Consider the following 26,485-nt stretch of genomic DNA (forward strand, 5'->3'; position numbering starts at 1 on the left):
TCAGTAAAGCTTTGCTACACAAAAGCTCTGAGTGATCAAGCCTTGTCTCTGGCCCTGGATCGAATCCCTCTCTTCCAAAAGACACGAATCCTGGTGTCGTTCACAGCTCGTAGCAGCAACCTTTTATTAGGATTTGAAACATAAGATTTTTTGTGTTGCGAGCAAGCAGGTATAGCTCTCCGTTCTCTTCTGTTCTCTTCTCTGACCTAGAACCTAAGGACACAGGTAGACAAACCAGAGGAAGACTGCATTTTGTAATCAGATTCTAGAGGTACATGTCAAATATTTTAGCAGCAGATTTTTTGCCCCAGAGGATATGTTGAATGTAGCTTTTCAAACATATTATTGTGTAATTTTTCTGTTTGAAATACTTGCACTTGTTACCTAAATTTGAAGAAGATGACAATAGGTGATTTCTAGTCCATGAGAAGTAATCTCTGGAGAGGGCAGTAGCTCTTGCCTTTGGATCAGAGGTTTTGGAGATCTGCCATGGGGGCACACCTCTGGAACCTCTGGTTATATGTGTGCATCTCATTCATGAGTTCACCTCCAAAACTGACCTGCCTGTGTGATTATTTGGAACTTTAAAGGCCATTGATTGGTGTCCCTGGCAGACTGAAGTCCTCGCTGTTGGAGGAGGAATGAAGGATGGACGCTTACACATCCTGGACATAAGTACTGGGCAGAGCATCCAAACCCCAAGCACAGACTCACAGGTAAATGTCTTTCCTGGAGTTCACCTTCATTCTGATCTTCTAGAATCTTGTGAAACTAATATACAATAGAGCATAGGACCCAGACACACCTCTCTTTAGCTGCTGAGTCTATAGGAGTTTCAGCTCCTAAGAGTTTCCTTTTGTAAAACCCTTTTCACCTGTGAGTTGCAAGTTAATTTAACTTGTGTATCTTTTTTTTTTTTCCATTTTCTTTCTCAGCTCTGCTTTAACTGTGAAAATTGGGAACAGTCTGGCTGGACAGTGATCATGCTGTTGTTGTTCAGTCGCTAAGTTGTATCCGACTCTGCAACTCCGTGGACCACAGCACACCAGACTTCCCTGTCCATCACTAACTCCCTGAGTTTCCTCAAACTCATGTCCTTTGAGTTGATCATGCCATCCAACCATCTCATCCTCTGTCATCCCCTTCTCCTCCTGCCTCAGTCTTTCCCAGCATCAGGGTCTTTTCTAATGAGTCAGTTCTTTGTATCAGGTGGCCAAAGTATTGGAGCTTCAGCTTCAGCATCAGTCCTTCTAATGAATATTCAGGGTTGATTTCCTTTAGGATTGACTGGTTTAATCTCCTTGCAGTCCAAGGGTCTCTTAAAAGTCTTCTCCAGCACCACAATTCGAAAACATCAATTCTTCGATGTTCAGCCTTCTTTATGGTCAACTGTCACATCCACACATGACTACTGGATAAACCATAGGTTTGACTATATGGACCTTTGTCGGCAAAGTGATGTCTCTGCTTTTTAACACACTGTCTTGTTTTGTCATAGCTTTACTTCCAAGGAGAAAGTGTCTTTTCATTTAATGGCTACAGTCACTGGCTGCAGTAACTTTGGAGCTCAAGAAAATAAAATAATCGTAGTCCACTTCAATTCATAGGTTCATCGTGCCTAAGTCTCTTTGTACATTTAGTTTTTTGTTGCTTTGGGATAAACTTACCTGGAACTAACGTAATTCCTCTAATAGCCTAACCCTATATGTAGACTGGAAGTAGATGTGGACAGAACATACTGCCTAAACTTAGTTTAAAATGCATTCAATGAATCAGAAATTGCCATAATTCTTTATTTTGGGGATCATTATTACAGATTTGTTCCCTAACCTGGCTACCTAAGACAAAGGAGATTGCAACTGGCCAAGGTTCTCCCAAGAATGATGTGACTATGTGGACCTGTCCTGGTCTGGCCAGGTCACGTGGATTTTTTGGTAAGTATATAGGTAGGTAAAATGACATGTACCTATTGCAAGGTAAGCTGTTATTGGCGGAAAAAGCCATGAATGGAAGATTTTCTTCTTCTGGTTCTTTGAAGTATATATTTTATTAGGGGGGAAAACCCTACTTACCACATCTCAGGGATAGATGAGTGTTTCTGAATTTGACTAAGATTGTTCATCACTTACAACGGTCATTTTTTTTTTTGCATACGTGTAGGGATAATGAAGTGATAATTGTGGGAAGTTTTCAAACTGTGTTTCTGAACTCTGGAGTTAGCATTGTAACTCATTTTACCCTATTTGGAAGAAGAACCAGCAGTGCTAAAATGTGTGGAAGATAAGAAAATATGCAAAGGGTGAGACATTATTCATGCGGGGAGACCATTCCAGAGCATGAGATTCTGGGGGAGCCTCTGCCCTTTCAAGACAGACTGATGTTGTTTCCTGGTGTGGTTCTGTAAACACTTACTGGCTACTTCTTGAGAGCAAGACCCCATGATGGAGAACAAGACTCGGGCCTTGTTCTCAAGAGTCTTAAACTATCTTTGTGTGCAATCTGAAATATTAAGGGGGGCTGAGGAAAATAGAAGTGTTGGTTATTGAAGGAACAGGGCACTGACATCCAGTCTCTTGTAGACCTCTGATTATATATTCTGTCTTCTTCCTCTTGCCACTCATTTTCTGATCATCCCTGAAATGTATTTATTCAACATTTATTTATTAATATTAAGCATCTATTATGTACCAGGCAATTTTGATGGTGCTGGGCATACACAGGTGAACCAGACAGACAATATCCTTGCCCTCATGGAGCCTATACTTCTGTGGGAGAAGATAGACAAAAGTCAAATATATACGATATTAGGTGGTGATGATGCCATGACTCTCTGGAGATTCTGAGAATGTTATTTGGCAGTGACAAAACACCTCAACAGAGAGTCTTCCTGCTTCTGCTGCTCAGCCTGGCTGGAGCTCTGGTTAGCCTCAAAATAACTTTCTGTCCTTCAGCTGTTATACTGTGTGACTTGGTGAATAAAAATACAGACAGCTCTTGACAGAGCCACTTCAGTGCCAGAATGGGTATAGGAGAAGCGTGAGGTGGTCTTTGGCATATAGTGATTACAAGTAACCAGACCTTTTTAGTTTAAGGAAACATATTAAATCAAGCCTTAAAACTTAGGTGGGAGTACTGATAGATAACTTTTGCATGAATTTGCTGATGCTCAGAATAAAGGTATTAGTGCTTTTATTATTTTTTCATTTATCTGGTCATAATAAGTTATACTTTTTAGTTTTAATGATTTGTGAATTTTTTTTATATTAGACAGCAGAGAGTATATTTAACCCTTCCTCCTTCCTGCAAAATGTTTTTGGTTAGAGAAGATGCAGTTAATTTTGAACTTTTAGACACTAATTTTCATCTCTAACTCAGTAGTTTCTTCTATGTAGAATATTTCCCCAAAGTATTTAGCAGGAAGATTGTTTTACAAATGCACATCATATGGTCAGATAAATTTGGAAATTCTGAGTTAAATAAGAACAGTTTTTCTTTCTTAATTATGTCTCAAAGCCTTTGATACATTATGTGTGTTGGGAATCTCCAAGAGGAATCATTTGGTGTTTCCAAGCCAGGCTTCAGCAGTATGTGAACCGTGAACTTCCAGATGTTCAAGCTGGTTTTAGAAAAGGCAGAGGAACCACAGATCAAATTGCCAACATCCACTGGATCATGGAAAAAGCAAGAGAGCTCCAGAAAAACATCTATTTCTGCTTTATTGACTATGCCAAAGCCTTTGACTGTGTGGATCACAATAAACTGTGGAAGATTCTTCAAGAAGTGGGAATACCAGACCACCTGACCTGCCTCTTGAGAAACCTATATGCAGGTCAGGAAGCAACAGTTAGAACTGGACATGGAATAACAGACTGGTTCCAAATAGGAAAAGGAGTACATCAAGGCTGTATATTGTCACTCTGCTTATTTTACTTCTATGCAGAGTACATCATGAGAAACACTGGGCTGGAGGAAGCACAAGCTGGAATCAAGATTGCCGGGAGAAATATCAATAACCTCAGATATGCAGATGACACCACCCTTATGGCAGAAAGTGAAGAGGAACTCAAAAGCCTCTTGATGAAAGTAAAAGAGGAGAGTGAAAAAGTTGGCTTAAAGCTCAACATTCAGAAAACTAAGGTCATGGCATCTGGTCCCATCACTTCATGGGAAACAGATGGGGAAAGAGTGGAAACAGTGTCAGACTTTATTTTTTGGGCTCCAAAATCACTGCAGATGGTGATTGCAGCCATGAAATTAAAAGATGCTTACTCCTTGGAAGGAAAGTTATGACCAATGTAGATAGCATATTGGAGAAGGCAATGGCACCCCACTCCAGTACTCTTGCCTGGAAAACCCCATGGACAGAGGAGCCTGGTAGGCTGCAGTCCATGAGGTCGCTAAGAGTCGGACACGACTGAGTGACTTTACTTTCACTTTTCACTTTCATGCATTGGAGAAGGAAATGGCAACCCATTCCAGTGTTTTTGCCTGGGGAATCCCAGGGACAAGGGAGCTTGGTGGGCTGCCGTCTATGGGGTCACACAGAGTCAGACATGACTGAAGTGACTTAGCAGCAGCAGCAGCAGCAGATAGCATATTAAAAAGCAGAGATATTACTTTGCCAACCAAGGTCTGTCTAGTCAAGGCTATGGTTTTTCCAGTGGTCATGTATGGATGTGAGAGTTGGACTGTGAAGAAAGCTGAGCACCGAAGAATTGATGCTTTTGAACTGTGGTGTTGGAGAAGACTGTTGAGAATCCCTTGGACTGCAAGGAGATCCAACCAGTCCATCCTAAAGGAGACCAGTCCTGGGTGTTCATTGGAAAGACTGATGCTGAGGCTGAAACTCCAATACTTTGGCCACCTGATGCGAAGAGTTGACTCATTGGAAAAGACCCTGATGCTGGGAGGGATTGGTGGCAGGAAGAGAAGGGGACGACAGAGGATGAGATGGCTGAATGGCATCACCAACTTGATGCACATGAGTTTGGGTAAACTCTGGGAGTTGGTGATGGACAGGGAGGCCTGGCGTGCTGCAATTCATGGGGTCGCAAAGAGTCAGACAAGACTGAGTGACTAAACTGAACTGAACTGAAGTTCTTTGGGAAATCTTTGTATGGGAACATCTCAAGATCTTGCTTCATGAACACCCTTCAGTGGGCAATGCCACATGGTGTGGCTGCTGAGGTCTTCAGCTTCTATGTGTTTTTACTGTGAGTCAGTGTTTCCATCATGGGTCAAGATCAGCATTAAAATAAAAATAGAATGGTATAGAATGGAAAAATGGAAAAGTGGGTTTTATTTTATGAAACTTTTGTCATTGTTATCAGTACATTTGCATGTCTATGTATAGGGTCACCACATGAAATGTAGTTTTGACAATGAATTGTGGTCAAAAAGCTGGAAAGAAGCTATTTTCAATTATGGTCATGCTTTTAGTAATTCTCATCCTGTTACCCACAGTCATAATTCTCTGGAGGAAAATTTTAGTTAAAGAGGTCCTCATCCACCTGACTATAGAAGAAAGATGCCTTATAATTTCCCCTCCAACCCTCCCCTCCACCCCCCTCCCCACCTCCACCCCACCAAGGCTATAATTTCTAAGCTTTGAAACAGTGGTAGCTGACTTTCTGGCTTATAAGTGAGATCTGGCCTTTGACTAAGTTCCATCAGTTCATCACACATGCATCAATGCATGGGCTCATTTATGGCTGTTGCTGCATAAAGAAAACCAACCTTTCCATGCTTTCGGCAACAGTTCTCTTGGAACGTGGGGATGGAAATTTTTGAAATAAGGTGGCATTTCCCTCTATCTAGTAAACTAAGATTGTTGTGAATGTGAAAGAAGTATTTCAATAATGCTTTTGTTTCCATCCAAAGGCCATTTTCCTAACAAGTTCTGGAAGTAGCTGTCCATCTTTTAAGTCAAGATATTGTTCAAAGTCTGTTCTATAAAAGATTTGGGACTTTCCCCCTGTTATTCCTTTTTCCACTTTCTCTCCCTCCTTCCTTTTCATCTTAATGCACATAATAAAGAATGCATGAGTATTTATCACTAACTCCGGGAGTTGGTGATGGACAGGGAGGCCTGGCGTGCTGCGATTCATGGGGTCGCAAAGAGTCGGACACGACTGAGCGACTGATCTGATCTGATCTGATCTGATATTTATTGAATACAATTTTCTTTTTAGATTTAATTTTAAAGCATTGGTATAATGATCTATATTTTCCTAACTAAATTAAGTTGTTTTTCATTTATATGGCTTGTGTGTGTGTGTGTGCGTGCGCATGCGCGCACACGTACTCAGTCCTATCTGACTCTTTGCAGCCCCATGGGCTGCAGCATGCCAGGTTCCTCTGTCTTTTACTATCTCCCAGAGTTTGCTCAGATTCATGTCCATTGAGACAGTGATGACATCTAACCATCTCATCCTCTGCCACCCCTTCTCCTTTTGTCTTCAATCTTTCCCAGCATAATAATGGATACTGGCCTTTAGTAGAAAAAGAATATCTTCTTTGTGCTGGGTTTGGAGCATGGTAAACAGTTAAAGCTTTGAACTGGATTCCAGTTCTGGCTCTGTCATTAACCGGCTGTGTGACCTTGAACAAAGCGTTTGATATTCTTAAAGTTTTTCTTCAACTCTAAATTAAAAGGATGGCGTTATATCAATGAATTTAAACATTTTTTATGCACCAACATGCCTAGGGCCAATCCCATGTATCCTTGGGGACATGTCTCTGTGTGTTGTGTGTCTGTGTTTGCATGAAGGGGAGCACTGGGAGTTCTGTGTGTAGGTGGAAAAAACCCTAAGTATCTAAGCAATGTCTCCTTTAGGAGTGGAAAGTGTAGCTACACTCTTTGCTCTTGAGAATCTTGTGTCAGAGAACAAGATTATTTCTGAAATTCCAGCTCTCAATTGAGTTGTAAGCTGTACTGCTCTATGAGAGGGTGACCACCCATCTCATATGATTTTATTTGTGCCCCCAAATACCTACCTATTCAGAAACATATCCCCCTCCTTCTTTCCTACTTTGTCCTAGTCCCAGCTTTCTTTCATGGAGTCAGCTTTGTCTATTTTGGTGTAAAGATTTGATCATGAATTGTTGGATTAGGATAGGTTTTGCAAAATATTTTCTGAGGAACATTAGTCCTTTAAGATGCTCAAGTCAAAAGGACCAAATAAGTTTCAGAAATGCTGCCTATTATAGCCTCTTCTCCCAAATATTTATAATGCATATGAAAGTGTTAGTCTCTCAGTTGTGTCCAACTCTTTGCAACCCTATGGACTGTAACTCACCAGCCTCCTCTGTCCATGAAATTCTCCAGGCAAGAATACTGGAGTGGATTCCCATTTCCTCCTTCAGGGGATCGTCCCGACCCAGGGATCAAACCTGAGTCTCCTGCATTACAGACAGATTCTTTACCTACTGAGCCACTAGGGAAGCCCTATAATGCATATAGCAGTTTTGAAATAAGGAATCCTGTTTAATTTCCTTAACTTGGAGTTCTCAAATTAACATGATTATTAAAGACTCTTTTCATTTTTAAATACCTAACAACCTCATATAAAACTATTGTCCCACAGAATGTTCTTTGAGAAATGGTCAGTTGGAAAGAGGGTTATTATCCTCAGAATTTCACACAAAGACTTATGTTTGCTTTGTGGGACAGATTTTTGTGTCCTTTTCCATGAAGCTGCATGAGTTTATTTGATTAGCTTCTTGAAACCAACATCCTAAAGGGATTACTTTTAGGGGAGGATAAGAAGAGGGATGGGGTGTGTGGTAGGAACATGGCCAAGGGAATTCCTGGGAATTGGTGGAGTAGAGAAGATAGAACTAATAATGGTAGAAGGTATGAGGTTGTGGGGAACTAAAAGCTGGTCCCCTCAGAGCTATCCAAGTCAAGTCCCTGGAACCTGGGAATGGAACTTTATTTTGTGAAAGGGTCTTTGCAGGTGTAATTAAAGTTGAGGATTTTGAGATGAGATCATTCTGGATTATCCGGATGGGCCCTAAATGTAACAGCAAGTGTCTTATAAGAGGCACACAGCGAAGAACAGACACAGAAGTGGAGGCGACTTGACCACGGAAGCAGAGACTGGAGTGATGTGGCCACCATTCTGGGATGGTCAACAGCTGCCAGAGCCAGAAGAGTCAGGGAATGGAGTCTCCAGAGGAAGCCGGCCCTGCCAACCCCTTAATTTGGGACTTCTGGCCTGTGAGAGAATATATTTCCGTTGTCTTAAGCCATGCAGCTTGTGGTAATTTATTACAGCAGCCCTAGGGATCTAATACAAGGGGAAACACCCTGAAGGGGCAACAGTGAAGCAGAACTTGGCCACTTTAGGGTGTTCCCCAGAGCCCACGCTGACTGTTTTCTTGGCAAAGGTGCAGTGGGAGCGCCAGCCCTGAATGTGGCAGGTGTTTGGAGAAGCCCTTTATCCTGGGATGGGATTCATGGCCCCCAGCTTAGGTTGCTTCCCAGTCCTAGGCAACAGCCCTTGACACGTGGAACACGAGCTGTCTGTCTGTCTTCCCACAGACCACCGAGGCCGAGTGCTACACCTGGCTTTGAGTCCAGACCAGATGCGAGTCTTTTCTGCTGCAGCGGATGGCACAGCCTGCATATGGAATTGCTGCTAGTCACTCAGCCCCTCCCGGCTTCAGCTTCCTCATTTTGACATGAGAATAATGATATTGGCCTTGCCTTCTCCATGGCATTGTCATGAGGCTCAAACAAGATGGTGCTTTTCCTGAGGTGAATGCCTGTTCCCCTGACCTTTTTCTCAGGTTACTTTACTTGCTCTGTTTCATCCCACCACAACTTCCAGACGTTGTCTCTCATTCTGTGCTTATCTTTCTGCTTTCCTCCTCCCCTTTTCTTCTTCTTTCTCTGTCTCCTCCGTGTTAGAGATGCATTTTCACTGCTATAGTCACAAGAATATCTACTGCAACAATTTGTAAACTCTTCTTTCCCCCTTCACTTTTCTCCCAAGCTCCAGCCTTATACTTAGATCTCTGGATATATATACATATATATATATATATATATTTTTTTTTCTATTTTGGCTGCATGATATGGCATGCATGGGTCTTAGTTCCCTGACCAGGGATCAAACCCATGCCCTTGCAGTGGGAACTTGAAGTCGTAACCACTGGACCACCAGGGAAGTCCCTTGGTTATTTCTTCATTGAGATCCTTTTCTGTCTTTAGCTCAAACTCAATACATTAAAAACACAACTTATTCACTTGAATAAGCACAACTTACTCATTTAAATACTGATTAAAGTGCTCCTCTGTGTTAAGCATAAGGCTTCCCTGGTGGCTCAGTTGGTAGAGAGTCTGCCTGCAGTGTGGGAGACCTGGGTTCGATACCTGAGGTGGGAAGATCTCCTGGAGAAGGAAATGGCAACTCACTCCAGTATTCTTGCCTGGAGAATTCCATGGACAGAGGAACCTGGTGGGCTATAGTCCATAGGGTCACAAAGAGTCGGACATGACTGCGTAACTTTAATATGGATTAAGCATATGGATTATTTCCTCTCTGACAAGGACTTCCTTGGGACTCCCTTTTCTCTCTTCATGATCTCATCTTACCCTAGTCATCCCATCACTCAGGGAGCCTCCTGATTATTCAGTTTACTCCTTGTTCTCTATCTTTTGTTTCACCCAAGTAACGTCCTCGGAGAACGCAATGGCACCCCACTCCAGTCCTCTTGCCTGGAAAATCCCATGGACGGAGGAGCCTGGTGGGCTGCAGTCCATGAGGTCGCTAGGAATCAGACACGACTGAGTGACTTCACTTTCACTTTTCACTTTCATGCATTGGAGAAGGAAATGGCAACCCACTCCAGTGTTCTTGCCTGGAGAATCCCAGGGATGGGGGAGCCTGGTGGGCTGCCGTCTGTGGGGTTGCACAGAGTCGGATGCAACTGAAGTGACTCAGCAGCAGCAGCAGCAGCAGCAGTAACGTCCTACACACCTGATGACCAATTTGTGGCAATTGCCTTCTATCTGGTTTCCTGTCTTTATTCTTAGTGGGTTTCCACATCACTGATAGGTTTAATTTCTAAAAGTACTGTGCTGATCCTCCCAGTACCCTGCTCATAAACTCTCAGTGACTCCCCATTATCTAATCCCCCTTGACCTCAACCTTGGAGTCCTGAGCCCAGAATCTGAAGTTAGGGGACCTATACTTAACTAGGCTCTGCCATGAACTTACTGAGTGACCTTGGGTATGCCACAACATTTGCAAATAGGGCTTTGGATTTGATAACTGCTAAGGTTTCTTCAAGCTCCATCAAGCCACTGTTCTTTTTAACATTAACCCTCACTCACCTCCTGTGTTATCGCTGGGCTGTCATGATTTCCTGCCTTATGCCTTTGTTGGAGCTCTCATCTAGTCTGGAATTCCTGCTCCTCAGTTCCTTTGCTCTGTACCTTCACTTAAGTCCTATCTTCTCCAGGAAGTGTTTTTGAAATAATGTTACCTGGCTTTGAACTCTTGGTATCTATCAGCCTGTGTCACCTACTTTGTGTTAATATAACTATTCTAGTTGTTTTAAAAAATCTTTTATTAGTACGGGAATCTTTGTTTATTTAAGCTTTAGCATGCTTATTTCTTTCACAAAATTATATTGAGGAGTTGAGGGAGCACATGTTATATTTTTTTAGTGTCCTCTGGAATGCTTTGTGTGTGTCAACTAACATATGTTGATTAATTTATTTACTTTATCATAAATGGCTTTTACCAATATACACACACTCCTTTAATATCTCTCTTCAAAAAAGTAATACCAAATAAAAGCCTTGATAATTGAAAAGTGGAATAGTAAATACAAGGAGTGGTGGGACTCTCCTGACAAACTGACAATGTATTCTGTTCTTTACCCTGTTTTTAAACTCAGAAAATCTGCTTGGTAGTGCTAGTGATTCTTACCTTACAAAATTTTAGGTCACCAAAAAGTGCAAATATGATACATCCCTGTAATGCACAGTCTTCTTTTTTAAGATAATGGCTTTCATTTGATCTTATTTAGCCAAGTATAAACTATTAGAAAAAGTTTAGCAGGGAAAGGAGCAAAATGGTGAGACCATTTCCAGTGTCCCCCACCATTCTGATATGGTTACATCTCTCTTAAAAATCTCATGAGACTATGACATGACCAAAGGACCAAAGATTACTTCTCTCAATTAATACTGGTGTGTGAACAAGGTTCTCATTTAAGAAAAACAGCAATATATCTTTTACTGCTGTTAGTTTTATGGAAGTCTGGAATGTGGTTTCAGTAAAGAAAAAAATGAACTCAGACAATACACAAAACAGAAGCTTTAGCTACAAAAATTGTGTAGTATAAAATTTTTATTGAGTAATAATTCACATAAAGCATATAAATCTTAAGTGTATAGCTCAATGTATTTAATTTACGAACAGATTAAGATCAAGATCTATGGGTAAATCATCCAGATCAACATGGGAGCATTTCTTTTACCCCAGAAGATTCTTTGTGTCACTTAGTCAACACCCCTCCATTATTCCAACCTTGGCTACCATGAATTAGTTTTTTTTTCTGCCAATCATCAGATAAATGTAATAATACAGTAAATATTCTTTTATGTGGAGTCTGGTTTCTTTTACTCAACATTAAATTTGTGGGAGTAGTTACTGTTGCTGCATGTAACTATAGTTTGGTCTTTTAATTGCTGTATAATATCCCATTGTATATACAACAATTGTTTTTCTATTATAGATGGACATTTATTTTTAATTTTAACTTTCAAGGATAAAGTTGCTATGAACATTCTCAAACACGTATTTGGTGGGGAAAAGCCCTCATTTCTGTTTGGTCTATACCCAAGAGTAAGAATTATTAAGTCATAGCATATGTGTTTATTCAGTTTTAATAGACATTGTCATTTTTCCTAAGAAACTCTACCAATTTACACTTCCACCAGCAATGAACAAGAGTTTCACGCAACTATTTTTAAGCAAACTTCAGAATCTGTAATAAATGTTGCCAGTAGAGAATATTCCATCTGCCTTCTTATTGCTATTAAAATCCTAATCACGGCTTGTAACACGCATCTAAAATATCATCCTAGTAACTCTCTTATCTCTTTTAGATATCAGCATGAGATTTCATTTCTAATATAAGAGTTCTTATCACCAGCTGCATATTAAAATCATTGGAGAAACTTATAAAAAGAACACTTTGTCCTGGTTCTCATCAAATTAAATAAAAATTTCTAAAAGTGAGGCATAGACATTGGTCATTTTAAAGAGCCTGTTAAGTCTAATGGGCAGCCATGGTTGAAAACCAGTGGGCCAGTATTTTGGTCAGTCTATAAGCTCTGTCCCCTCGTTTGTTTTAAGAAGCTGTCTCATAGTGTTGCTGTGTGTTCTCAGTTTGGACATACCATGTGTTTATATGTATATGTTTACATATATATACATACACACACATAAGATTTATATTCCAAAACAAACTGATAGAAATCAAAGGAATCTGTTCATATAATCTTGATGCGGCTACTGGGCTGATGACTATCCACTATGTTCAGCATGCTGAATGAACATCTTGGTTTCTCTCCCAAAGGAAACTTTCAGACCATGATTCAGCACTCACTCCCTAGTATGAGATGGCAGCCACCATAACCATGTTGATTGTACCTACCCAGGCTCAAGGACGAGGAGAATCAAGAAATCACCTAGCTAACCCAAGGCTTAAATTCAAACTACTGAGAAAAGAGGCTGACTTTCTCTAGCTAAGTGCCTTGTTAATATCCCCTAGAATTGTAATTTCCATTTCTTGCCTGCTTTGAAAAATACTCTAAGACATTTCCTGTTTCTGCTTCTCCCAATGGACTCAGGTTCTTGTATATAAATCTGAGAAGCAGGTGTTGGTGTGGAACAATGGCCTGTGAAGGGCAAATATTTCCTTTTAATCCAAATGCTCCAGACTGGCTGCTTCTGTTTCTTGCAGAATTGCTGGGCCCTTGACTGTACTTGTTACTAGACAGACTGACCTTAGTGTTCCTCCTGCTGGGCCCAGCCCATTGAATCAGTGAAGTGAATAATTCAAGTCAAATTTGCATGTCACTTGTCACATGGATGACACAGGTGACCATGGTCCCTTGATCTGTCCTTTGCATTATCCCAAGGTCTCTATATTACTCTGTTCCACTTTGCTGGTGGATATCTGCCTGCTATATGTTATAGGAGGCAAGTACAGTGATAGAAGTTGATTTTATTTATAATGAAATTAAGAAACGACAGCACTGGGTGTATATCTGAAGAAAACCATAATTCAAAAAGATATATGCATCCCAATGTTCATTGCAGCACCACTTAACAATAACCAGGACATGGAAGCAACCTAAATGTCCATCAGAGGAATGGATAATAAAGATGTGGTACATATATACAATGGAATATTACTCAGCCATAAAAAAGAACAAAGTAATGTCATTTGCAGCAATATGGATGGAGCTTGTCATACTGAGTGAAGTAAGTCAGACACAGAAGGTCAAATATCATATGATATCACATGTATGTGGAATCGAAAAAAAAGGGTAAAATGAACTTATTGATGAAACAAAAGTAGAGTCACAGATGTAGAAAACAAACTTAAGGTTATCAGGGATGGGGGGAGTGATATATTGAGAGATTGGGACCGACATATACATACTACTATCAATTTATTTAAAATAGGTAACTAATAAGAACCTGCTATATAGCACAGGGAACTCTATTTAATAGTCTGTAATGGCTTATATAGGAAAAGAATCTAAAAAAGAGTGGATATATGTGTAACTCTGATTCACTTTGCTGTACACCTGAAACTAATACAACATTGTAAATCAACTATACTTCAAGACAATTTTTTAAAAAAGTAACAGCAAATGAAATACAAGTATTTAAACTGCTTGCTTCATAGTCTTAACTATCCAGTTGAGGTGTTTCTTTGAAAGAAGTGTATAGACGCCGGGCCCTCGAGGGTCTCCACATCTCCCCTGAATGCCAAAGGCAGTGATGCCTCTGAAAGTGTCTTTACATATCAGAGGGCTTCCAGAATCTCCCTTGGGGAAAACAAGAGGAATGGTGGAGATCAGCATCAAGTGTGACCACTAGCAGCATGGAAGAAACGCCATTCAATGTGAAGCATTTAACGTGAAGTTAAGACCAACCTTGACTTACTTGATGATCAGTGCTTAAAAAACCAAAATGTTGAGGAATATTCAATGATATAGTCAACTTTTTTTCTTGATTTGTTTACAAAGCAGTGAAAATTGAAATGAAACTTGAATTATTATTTGTGGAATCCAGTGATTTTGAGACAAACTCTCTGCTTTAGAAACTCTCCTTTTTGTCATTTTCTCAAAATGCTGAGTAACTCAAGGCATAAAACAGTCAAATGCAGATGGGCCATTGAGGCAAAGAATAAAAGCTATGTTTTCTGGTTCTTCTGGGAGTTGTCTTCTCAAAGGAACAAAACCAAAGCAACTTGTTCTTCACCTTCTCAAACAGAAATTGCTCCCTTGAATCTCTCTCTCTCTCTTTTTTTTAATGAGAAACAAACATTTAACGAACAAAGTTATACTTCTTAAGAGCATATGGAATGTGAAAGACTCAAACTTCATCAATTCATCAATACAGTAACCATTGAAGAGAAAATAACATGGTAAAGCTTGTGTCTATCACCTTATCATAGGCTCAGTGAATATTAAAATTAGACCTTGGAGGTCCATTCCTTCAAACTCCCACAAATGCCATTCTTCCCTAGCAAACATTGTTCATTTAGTCAATATTCATGGAGTACCTACCAGGTGCCATGCAGTCTTCTAGACACTAGGACTAGATCAGTGAACAAAATAGAGGATAAGTACTATTCTTGTGGAATTTGCATTATTTTTCGCTCTTCCTCCTAAGTCTCTTGAGCATCTGATGCTAGATGGATGCTCCTGGAAGTCAGGGATTACACTTCAGAGCTGCCTGGTTCCACTAGGAGGGAGGCTTCAGTTAGCTGTAAGTCATGCTTTATTCTTGTGACTGCACTACCAGGTATGTGACCTTGCATTCTCTCAAGGAACTCTGTGTGATTCCATGGACTATACAGTCCATGGAATTCTCTAGGTCAGAATACTGGAGTGGGTAGCCTTTCCCTTCTTCAGGGGATCTTCCCAACCCAGGGATCCAACCCAGGTCTCCTGCATTGCAGGCGGATTCTACACCAGCTGAGCCACAAAGGAAGCCCCAAGGAACTCTAGATCAGCATATTTAAAGATATTTAAAGTCTAGAGACCTGATTGGCTGTTTCCCTGTTGTGGCTTTAGGGATGACTGGTGTTGCTGGATGAAGAGTCATTGAGGCTTGTACCTGGAGTTCTGCAAACGAAAGGTTCTGAGAGCGCAGTTCCATCCCAGTGAGGTGAGAAGGGACAAACCAGTGCTCAGGGCTTAAACCTTAGTCATATGTTCTTCTACTCCTATCTTTAAGCAGAGACCTGTCCCAGCCCTTCTCAGGGCACACTGAGAGGGAGGCTTGCATGTTCTCTGGTATGGAGTGCTTGGAAGTTGTTTCCAAAGGTCGAGCTCAGCTCTAGGAAGCTATGCAGTTTACTCCAAGATCTTCAGTCAGTCTTGGGAATGCAGGCATTTCAGACTTACCTGGCTAAATGGCAGTGAAATTATTAGGGGGTGCTAAGATGGGGAAAGGTACAGAAGGCCCTAGATGTACCCTGACTTCAGCTCTCCTGAGTGTTACATATTTTTTTTCAGTTTAGATCTATATACATTAATATGAAAAATGATAAAAAAAAATTGCTTCTTAGTGGTTTTTGATATAAAATCAAGAATATGCAAGTAGTTCAACCCAGGCACTAGCAGTGAACTTGTTATTTTTGATGAACAACTCATCTGAGCTGAGAACATTAATTTATTTGACTGGAGTTTTATCAGACTTCTTTTAAAAAGCACTAGGACCCTGTAGAAGCCAATGCAAAGCATGACGTCACATTCTCTATATCTGCATGACTTAACCCAACAGCTCAAGTTTGGGATCTTATTTTACTTACACGGCAGGAGTCTTTTCCACCTCGGAGGCTTCCAGCACAAATCATATTCAGTCCAATCACAGGATGATGATTATAGTGTGATTTATCATTGCAGATTTTTCTGTCTATGATGGTCACATTGACTTCTCTCAAAATATCGGACACAGGGGAATTATTGTGAAACTGTCCCCATCCTGCAACTCGACATGCAGTTCCTGGTTCCACATCTTTGCCCTTTTTTGGGAGCTGAAGGATAGCCACGTTTTTATTAAGTGTTGCTTTTTTGTTCAGCTGTTGGAAGGCAAGCAAAAAGAGTTAGCAGAACAAGATAATAAAAATGTCACTTTTTAAATTTAAGTTTTAGCCCAACTGCCAGGGACCCTCTTATACAGTTATCAGGCCACTAAAAAAGATTTCCATGTCAGAAGCCAGATTGTAGGAGCTTCTATGACTTTTGAATCAATGAAAAGTATAATCAAAGGTTTGTACCTTTAGAAGTTTAAGATCGCCTTCATGTTTGTCCGGGTCATAGTACGGATAGGGAAACTCTTTCTTAACGAACACGATCTGTTTTTCAGGCTCTTTCTTGCTTATTGAGTGAGCCCCAAGAATGATCTGGGATTTCCGGTTCCTGAAAACAGACACAATACTGTTAATTTGGTTTACTCTTTAAAACAGGAGCTAAGCATATTATGGGCTGATCGATTTCATTGTCCCATCTATAAATGTGCTTGCTGTGGAAATACCTGTTTGTGACTCAGAAAAAAATGTACACTTTTAAGAATAAAAGTGAATTGTTTATGAATTTATCATTATCATTATCATCATGCTGACCTGCAGCTTATTTATAACAAGCTAAACTTGGCTCATTGAAAATCAAATGATAAGAGACTTCCATGGGGGACTTCCTCGATGGTCCCGTGGTTGGAGTCTGCCTGCCAGTGCAGTGGACGCGGATTGCATCCCTGGTCTGGGAGGATTCCACATGCTGCGGGGCAGCTGGGCCAGTGCACCATGACTACAGAAGTCCTTGGGCCCTGGAGCCTGTGCTCCACAACAAGAGAAGCCATTGCAGGGAGTAGCCCACACACAGCAACTGGAGAGTAGCTCCCGCTTGCCGCAACTAGAGAAAGCCTGCTCGCAGCAAAGGAGACCCAGCACAGCCAAAAATTAAATATGTAATAAGTATTAAAAAAAAGAGAGAATTCCATGGTAGCTAAGCCAAGTCTTGGGATCTTTGTTGGAGTTATACTGCTGTCCCCTCAACCTTCCTTTGGTTGTAATAGAGAATCCAGTTGCAGATGACTGGAAAACAGAAGTCTCAGTGGTCTAGCAACAATAGCAAAAGACACTCAATAGCTGTAGAACTAGTGCACTGAAGAAATCCTTGTAAGAGGACAACAAACTTATCTTAAGTGGGCAAACTTTCAAAAATAGATTGCTTAATGAAAGACCCTATGTGCATGGCACTGAGTATGTATATTTGAGGGAAAGGTGGTCTAAAGGGGGGCCCCTTCGGATCTTCCTTTTCTTACTCCATGCTGAAGATTCATTTTGGTTAATAAAATCGAGAAACTCTCTGATATATTAATGATGAAGGCCATTATCATTCATAACTTAGTTATAAACTACACCAACAATGTATTCACACTGCTGTTTTTCCATTACACAGCTGATATTAGTCTCACTTAGACCTTAGAACAGTGCTTTCAGTAGAGTATACTTTGATGATGAAATGTTCTATAAGTCCGCACTGTCCAATATGGAGCCCCAGGTAGGCTACCGAGGCCTTGAAATGTGGCCAGTGAGACCGAGGATCTAAATTTGTCATTTGATTTAATTTTAGTGAATGCAAATGTATATAACTATAGATAACTCATGTAACCAACATAATAGTGGCTATCATAATGGACAGCCCAAGTTTAGAGGCTTGATTAGGGAGGGAAGAAAAGACCAGCCCTGAAAGAGGTTTGAAGGCTGTGGTTGACCATGGTTATGAAATGGCTGAAGGTGTGAGAAGTTTTAAGAAAACAGGAAGGTTTTCAAAAGGAGCCTTCTCTACTTGACAGAGCTGCTCAGGTCCCTGAGGGCACACTGAAAATTTTCGCCCTTCTGCACCATCATCAGGTCAAGACCAGAAGCCAAGACTTGCAGCTCTTGAGCCTGGTGGCTCCAGAGGAGATCTTCCAAAAGTGCTCTGGATGCTGCTTCCTGTTTGGTCTGATTCTCTGGGGCTGAGTCTGGCCTCAACTCCCTTTTGGGGTTTTAAAGCAAGCTGCCAAAGATGTAAATGCTGTGAAGATCCGGTGGCTTTAATGATATTTACTCTCTTTGTTTATATTCCTCCAAGTTAGACTGTCTCCACAAAAGTTTTTTTTTTTTTTTTAACCCAAGAACTTACAGGGGACAGTGAGCTGCAGTCAATACCCAGTCTTTGGCAATCAAAGCTCCGGCACAGATGTTTTTCCCACGAAGTAGCACCATGTAGGGTCTTGAATGAGGAGTCACTTGATTTCCTCCAATAATTTTTTCACAGAGATCTATTCAAAAGACAAAGACAAGTCATATCAGTGACCACCCTAAAGAGCTCTACTTATAATCACGTTTCTAAGGCTAGACATGCTTTTCCCACATAGAGAGGAGGAGGGATGAGAGCGTACTCCACCCCTTCATGTCAATTTCAGATGTGGGCATGCTTGCTAAGTCTCTTCAGTCGTGTTCAACTCTTTGCAACCCTATGGACTGTAGCCTGCCAGGCTCTTTTGTCCACGGGATTCTCCAGGCAAGCATACTGGAGTGGGTTGCCATGCCTTCCTCCAGGGGATCTTCTCGACCCAGGGATCGAACCCGTGTTGCCTGCAGCTCCTGCACTGCAGGCGAATTCTTTACCGTGGAGCCACCGGCAGAGCCCGGATCAGATACCTGAATGTAAATCCCATTTCTGTTGGAATCTGAGAGGTCTCGCTCTTTCACCCACAGAAGTCATGCCATTGGCAGGTCCAGGGATTATCAGGCTGGAAATCTGTCACAACCACTAGCCTCAGGCCTCAGGACTTGCAAAGGGCAGACAACTGTGCATGAGTTTATACCTGTAACTGGTGCTACAGGAACTGCTGGTGTCTGCCCATCCCTCCCCTTTTCTGGCTAGGTATTAATCTGGGGGAAGCAGAGTTGCTTCTACAAGCTTGAAGACCAGCCTTTTCACCCCGAGCTCTTGCAAAACACCACAGCTTACAAACTGACATTAGCACCTTTTAGCTGTGACCCTACCCATGAGTTTTTTAGTCATGAGTCTTTTCCTTATTGAAATTTATACCCTTCTCATTCATAAATTGAGAGACTATCTTTTGCACCTGAAACTCTTCTTCAATCTCCAGACTGAACCACATGGTTTAATCTAAGCCATGAAGAGAAGTGAGAAGATGCTATAAGGAGAGAATTCTGCCTTAGCCAAATTTCCTTGGTGATAGACCAAGAGTAGAGATTTAATATTAGAGAAAAGTGAAATGGAAGCCCAAAATCACTGCAGATGGTGACTGCAGCCACGAAATTAAAAGACACTTACTCCTTGGAAGGAAAGTTATGACCAACCTAGACAGCATATTAAAAAGAAGAGACATTACTGATGGCAGGAGGAGAAAGGGACGACAGAGGATGAGATGGTTGGATGGCATCACCAACTCAATGGACATGGGTTTGGGTGAACTCCGGCAGTTGGTGATGGACAGGGAGGCCTGGCATGCTGCAGTTCATGTGGTCGCAGAGTCAGACACAACAGAATGACTGAACTGAACTGAGATGGAAGCACAAGGCAAACCATCCCTGTTGGTTGAAAGGTTGTTGTGCCCTCTTGATATACTCTCAGCGCCACCTTCCTACACCAGATGTTCTTGGATCCTTCTCAAGCATTGTTACTGACCATTGACTAGGACTCATGGTTCTCTCAATAGGGTACAGTGCCTGTTTCTCTATTAATATGGCCAACTTATTGCCAGATTTACAATGAGATGTAAATGATGAGAGGGGCAGGGAAAATGGGTGTCCAGAGGGCTCCCATTTCCAGAAGGGAGTGGGGAAGGGGAAATCCTAGCCTCTAGAAGTAAAAGGATAAGGAACTTAGCGAAACAAATAGAACTTCACCTACATCTCAATTTTCCTGATTGATATCATGAAGAGATGGATTCCAAAGATGCATCTTTGGACTGTCTGAGCTGTAGAAATTGTAAACTCAGTACAATACTTCATTTTGCAGAGTCCTGTGATTGGTGAGCACAGAAAAAAGTCCCCATCTCCCGCAAACTAGGATTCGGGAAGAGGAATTAGAACAGGTGAAAAGCTTTAAAAACTAGCAATTCTTGGTCCCTACCTAGAATCAAATTAAAATCAGATAGGACCAGGGCTGAGATGTAAATATTGTTTCAAAGTCTCCAGAGGATTCTAATGTGTAGAAAGATTGAGACAAACTGTCTAGAGGATCAAATCATGCTTTGCTGTGTCTGTTCCATTTGGGAACCGATACTACTCTCTCTGACTGAAGGAAACAGTAATTTGCATTTGCTGTTTCCTTTGAAGAAAAGATATGATTGGATTTTTTTTTAATCTACTTGGTTTCAGTGTTTCATAGGACATGGGCTTCCCCCACTGGGGGAACAAACAACAACAATAACATGTTCTAACATAGTCGCTGGGACATGCTTATATTTTGCTGCTGCTTAGTTGCTCAGTCGTGTCCAACTCTTTGTGACCCCATGGTCTGTAGCCTGCCAGGCTCCTCTGTCCATGGGGATTCTTCAGGCAAGAATATTGGTGTGGGTTGTCATGCCCTCCTTCAGGGGATCTTCCCAACCCAGGGATCGAACCCAGGTCTCCTGCACTGCAGGTGGATTCTTTAGCGTCCTAGCCACAAGGGAAGCCATGCTTATATTAATAGTATTCTGTCCATTCTTCTGTTTCTAATGTCCTGCAACCTTATTATTTCTAAAATTTCTCCTTATTTTTAGCTGCAAGATAAAGCAGAGATCTTCCTCAGGAATTTTTGGTAAGATAGGTTCCATCAGCCCTTGTCCACCGTTTCCACCTCCAAAAACTGCCAGACTGTGGGGAAAACCCAAGCTCTACACTTGTTGGCACAGTTCAGCCTAGCCCCAGAGTTGTTATCGGTGCCTAGAAAGATTTTAAGGAATACCTAGAGCTACTCGGGGCTATTGTACCCTATTACCCTTCTAGAGATAATCCCATGACTATTACAGCATTTTAAACTAATGACTGTGCAGCTCACATAAAATCAGGCTAGTTGGTTACTACTTAGCGCATCAAAGAATACACTTGATACAAAACACCGCAGCACTGCCAAAGAGTCGATGGTCCCAGTGTCCTAATGTATTCCCAAGGACATACTAGCCTAGAGAAATAATGATGAATATTTGAATCATTTTGACATGGGGGGTACATCTAGGTCAGGTTTTTTTTTAAAGACTGATGGATTATTGAAGTACAGCTGATTTTATCTTTAAAACTGTCTATGCATTTTCTGCAGCAGGAAAGGCTGAGGTGCCACTGTTCCTTTCCTGAAAGATGCTATTTGTTTTCCTAATTTAAGAGCTTTGTGTCTGTTTGATTACTTGTTTTTACAGAGTCCTTTTGGGCAATTTTCAAGCCACACATTGGCAGCACTGGTAGTTCCATTATCTTTTATAAAGGAATTATAAAGAAGAAAGAAGGATTTTTCCTTCTAAAATAAAGATACATGTAGAGGGACTTCCCAGATGCCCCAGTGGTTAACATTCTGTGCTCCCAATGCAGGGGCACGGGTTCAATCCCTGGTCTGGGAACTAAGATCCCACATGTTGCAACCAAGATCCAGTGCAACCAAGTAAATGAATGAATAAAAATTTAAAAAAAAAGGATATATGTAGAATCCCAGGAAGAATGTTAGGACTTGCAGAAAAAAATCTCCTCTTAGAACACTTAGTTAATATTGCCAAAAAGTCTACTCCATTTTACTTAATTTATTATAGTAGAAATGACAAGGATCAGTCTTACCTTCAGGAATTAGGAGAAAAACGACAATTGAGAGAGTGGCTGCCAGAAAGGTAGAGGAGTTCCTCATTGTGGCTGGTGTCCCCACATCAATCAATGTGAAATGTGTTTTCAGTTCTTGACTAGCTCTTATTTATATACTGAGAGTACAAAGGATGTGGTTTCCTTTCTTTTCTTTCTTTCCCATTTCAAAGTTAGGCATTAGGGAAAGGAACCCCACAAGTGAGAATGGTGAGTAACCACTCCTCACCAGTGGGTGTGCCCCCCTCGGCGAGGACCTCTGTGGGGAGAGGGAGGCAGGGACTATGGGGCCTTGTTGCCACCAGAAGATAGTATACAAGAAGAGACCTCAAACGTTTCAGCTGAGATTTTGAGCATTCTAATTTTCATCATCACCAACATTATCTTCTCTATCCATTACCTATCATAAATGAAAGCCCTTTATAGTCTTTAATCAGAGATTTAAAATCAGTCACCTAAAAATTGGTCACTAGCCAAATGTCTTTTTAGTTATTGCCTAGGATTTTGCAAGAATGAATCGGCCAAGGACAAATGGAAATGTAGGAGGGAATCTTATTTATTCATAAGCTCTTGCCTGGATTTTCCTTCTCCACTTTGTGGAGGTAATTTGTTGTGCCCCTATCTGGAACCTGGCAGGTGGGGACAGAGGCTGGTGGGGTTAGGGAGCACTGGTTTTTTCCAGGCCGTCCTCTGATTGTGCTTCCCCTGACGGTTTGATTTTACCACTTTAGACATGTGAGAGTATCTGAATTTCTCCTCTCTCCCTCCTTCCCTTCCTCTCTTCCTTCTTCCTTTCCTTCCTCCCTTCCTTCTTTCTGGATTTAGCTAAGAAAGGAAAATGGGAGTCAGACATCGCTATTTTGTTCCGATATTGGAGAACAACTCTAAGAAGGATCAGTCTCAGTCTCTGAAGGAAGAGTATTCGGTATGCTTTCTATTAGAAATGTCATTAGCTCTTTTTCTGAGCTGAGGATGTGGTCATTATACTACATAAATAGTAATGTGTTTGATCAGGGTGTTGGCTGTTAACCAGCCATCCCCAACACCCTGAGGCTTTCAAACTCAGAACTTGCTTTTTCAGAAATCACATGACCTTAGAAAGAAACCCCACTGAGACCCCTGTGTTTCCTTTTCTCAGCTATCACTGGTGCATCAAAGGTGAATCATTTTCAGTAAAATAGGGGGATACCCTGCTTCTGGTTTTGGTGAATAATTTTAATGCAGACTAAAAATGTCAAGTTTTAATTGACTATAGCTACTGAAAATTTCCTAAAGGAAACATTGATAGTTCTGTTTCTTTTAATGTGAATATGCTTACCCTCCCTCGACACATGGTAATGTTTAAAAAGATATTTATTTGTTTTTGACTGTGCTAGGGCTTTCTTGCTGCATGTGGGGTTTTGCAGGAGCTTCTCTTTGCAGTGGCTTCTCTTGTGGAGCACAGGCCCTAGAGTGAAGGCTCAGTAGCTGTGGAGCACAGGCTTAGTTATCCTGTAGCGTGTGGGATCTTCCCAGGCCAGGGAGGAACCCGTGCCCCCTGCATTGGCAGGTGGGCCTCTTAAGCACTGGACCACCCATGGAAATACCTCATGATGATTTTTAACAGCTTTTGAGATATAATTTACATACTATCAAGTTCACTTTGAAGTGTATCATTCACTGGCTTTTAAGCTATTTTGAGTTGTGCAACCATCACCATAATCTGATTCTAGAATGCTTATCATTCCCCAAGAAAGTCTCATAGCCATTAGCAGTCACTCTGCATTACCCTCCTTTCCCTGACTCCCCTGCCCTGGACAACCTCTAATCTAATTTCTGGCTTCTTAGACTTGCCTATTTTGGACATTTCATATAAATGGAAATGCACAATATGTGGTCTTCTGTGATTGACTTCTTTCACTTAGCATGATGCTTTTTATTCCTTTTTGTTGTCAAATAATGTTCCATCACATGGAAATATATTTTATTTGCCAACTCAGCAGCTGATACACTTTTTGTTGTTTCTACTTTTTACCTATTATGAACAATGCTGCTGTGAGCATTTATGTACAAGTTTTTGTGAGGACATATGTTTTCATTTTGGGGATGGGGCATAAACCTAAGAGTGGGATGACTATCATATTTTAGCTGTGTTTAGCATCTTGAAGAACTTCTATTTTTTAAAGTGGCTGAATCATTTTATATTGCGTTAACAATGTATGAAGATTCCAGGTTTCTAACCTATTGTCAATATTTGCTATTAGTATTATTTTTTACAATTGCTATTCTAGTGAGTGTGAAGAAGTTTCTAATTGTGGTCTTGATTTGCATTTCTGTAATGACTAGTGACTAATGTTGAGTTTCTTTTCATGTGCCACCCGGGGAGTCCCATAAGTATAAATTAAAAAAATTGTAAATTAAGGCTACCTGTTTATACTCTTGGGAAAATGTTTAATTTATTCCAGTTATGAGTGAGCCTTTGCAATATTGTAAGCCAGTAGTTCTCAAAGTGTGGTTGGTGGACCCCTGGGTGTTCTTGAAACTTTTTCAGGGGTCTGTGAGATTAAATTAATTTTCATAATAATGCTAAGATGTTCTTGTTTCTATACCTGTGTGTTAACATTTTCACTAATGTCACAAAGGCAATGATGGGGAAAACTGCTGGTGTCTTAGCACAAATCAATGCAGTAGCATCAGACTGTACCAATAGTCACTCTATTCATTGTCAGACACTCTCAGAAGAAAAAAACAGTTTCAATGAAGAAACAGCAAAATTTAAAAAAAATTGACACTTTACCCTGTAGTAAATGTCTTCTTAATATTCTCTGTGATGTGGGAAGTGTGCAATGTATGTATGAAGCATGTTGGTTGCACATTAAAGTACTATGGTTGCTTTGATGAAAAACACTAGTGTAATTGTTTGAGTTGCTAATTGGTCTATCTCTTTCATGGAATACTTTTTTTATCTGAAAGAATGCTGATTCATTTTTGCTATGCAGTAGTGGCGACAGAGGAGGAGATGGTTGGATGGCATCACTGACTCAATGGACGTGAGTGTGAGCAAACTCTGGGAGATTAGTGAAGGACGGGGAAGCCTGGTGTGCTGCAGTCCATGGGGTCGCAGAGTCAGACATGACTGAGTGACTAAACAAGAAGAAGCTAATACAACATTGTAAATCAACTATACTGCAGTCAAGTTAAGAAAAAAAGAATGCTGACAGACAAAATATGATTATTCAGACTTTGATATTTAATGACAATTTCTCAAATATGAATGAAGTGAAACTGTCACTTTAGAGAAAACAACTGACAATGTTTGTTGCTAACGATAAAATTAGAATTTTAGAAACACTTGTATCTGCTCTCACAAGCTTGACATCTTCCCAACACTTAAGGACTTGCCCAATCAGATGGTAGTGATATTAACAAATGTTTTTTTAAAATATTGTGCAATGAATGTGTCAGAACTTGGAAAATCTACATAACTCAATGAATTAATATTTTCCAAAAGAGCAATGCATGCTATTATACGCATTTATATTTGAATTTGCTGTCCTCTTTCCATGGTCATAGAGAAGTGAATCAGCTGTTGAGGACAAGGCCTGGAATCATATTAATTAATGCACTACATAAATATTAATTGAACACCTCTGAGGTGCCAGACACAGTGCTAAATGCTGGAGATAAGACATAAAGGTGAATAAATATTTAATCTTTGCCTTATGGAGCATAGTCTACTAAGAAAGAAATTTATAAACATATGAAATTATTTTAAATTGTTGTGTTCGTGATGGACAGGGAGGCCTGGCGTGCTGCAGTTCATGAGGTCGCAAAGAGTCAGACACGACTGAGGGACTAAACTGAACTGAAAGGAACAAAACTGGGTTCTGAAGTGGAGAATACTAAGAGAGGGTCTGACTCTGAGAGGATGAGCAGCCAACATTAAAGCCAACCTGAGAAAACCCAGTGGGGAGTAGGTGTGAGTGTGAGTGCCTGTGGGGGTGGGGACATACGTGAGAGTGTGTGTGAGGGCACAGATCCTGGTGTGTGTGTGTGTGTGACTGAGGAAAGAATCTTGGCATAGCCAGAGTGAAGTGAGTACAGAGACGCCAGCTTGTGCAGGGCCTTGTACACTGTGGTAAGTTCATTGTTTTTAATGTTTGTGCAAAGGCCTCCGTTAGAGGATATTTTATTTACACATTTTTGGATCTGGGTGATTATCGGCCACTCTGCTCATGACAAATTGAGGACCCTGGGGGCCAGAGAGCTTGAATGATTTCTTCAGAGTCCTGCGGTGAGTTAGAGGCAGAGTGGAGTTAGGGCCTCTGGCCCAGGTTCGTTGCTCTGTTTATTCCACCGATCAGCGCTGCAGATGAATTGCTTCTATAGT

At 40.9% G+C, this 26,485-nt stretch overlaps 2 protein-coding genes across 8 annotated transcripts in view; one reads left to right on the forward strand and one right to left on the reverse strand.

Moving 5' to 3' along the window:
• CDC20B (cell division cycle 20B) overlaps window positions 1-26,485 on the forward strand; it is a 133,930-nt gene that overhangs the window by 59,376 nt on the left and 48,069 nt on the right. For 4 of the 7 annotated variants that reach the window (XM_061393527.1, XM_061393529.1, XM_061393526.1 and 1 more), the window contains 3 exons: window positions 591-716; window positions 1,817-1,934; window positions 8,546-9,019. In XM_061393527.1, the coding sequence (XP_061249511.1) occupies window positions 591-716; window positions 1,817-1,934; window positions 8,546-8,646 (345 nt within the window). In that variant the 3' untranslated portion in view covers window positions 8,647-9,019. Of the gene's footprint in view, window positions 1-590; window positions 717-1,816; window positions 1,935-2,160; window positions 3,471-3,513; window positions 5,754-8,545; window positions 9,020-26,485 lie in introns of those variants that run through there. The other 3 variants (XM_061393530.1, XM_061393531.1, XR_009731760.1) reach the window with 3 other exon arrangements.
• On the reverse strand, window positions 11,349-22,213 carry LOC133233580 (granzyme A-like). The gene is made up of 5 exons (XM_061393524.1): window positions 22,099-22,213; window positions 18,458-18,596; window positions 16,546-16,687; window positions 16,078-16,347; window positions 11,349-14,083 (listed from the first exon to the last, which is right to left on the reverse strand). The coding sequence occupies exons 1-5, from the start codon at window positions 22,163-22,165 to the stop codon at window positions 13,922-13,924; spliced, it is 780 nt and encodes a 259-aa protein (XP_061249508.1). The 5' UTR covers window positions 22,166-22,213; the 3' UTR covers window positions 11,349-13,921.

This window comes from Bos javanicus, chromosome 20 (genome assembly GCF_032452875.1).
Source record: "Bos javanicus breed banteng chromosome 20, ARS-OSU_banteng_1.0, whole genome shotgun sequence".
Classification (NCBI taxonomy): domain Eukaryota; kingdom Metazoa; phylum Chordata; class Mammalia; order Artiodactyla; family Bovidae; genus Bos; species Bos javanicus.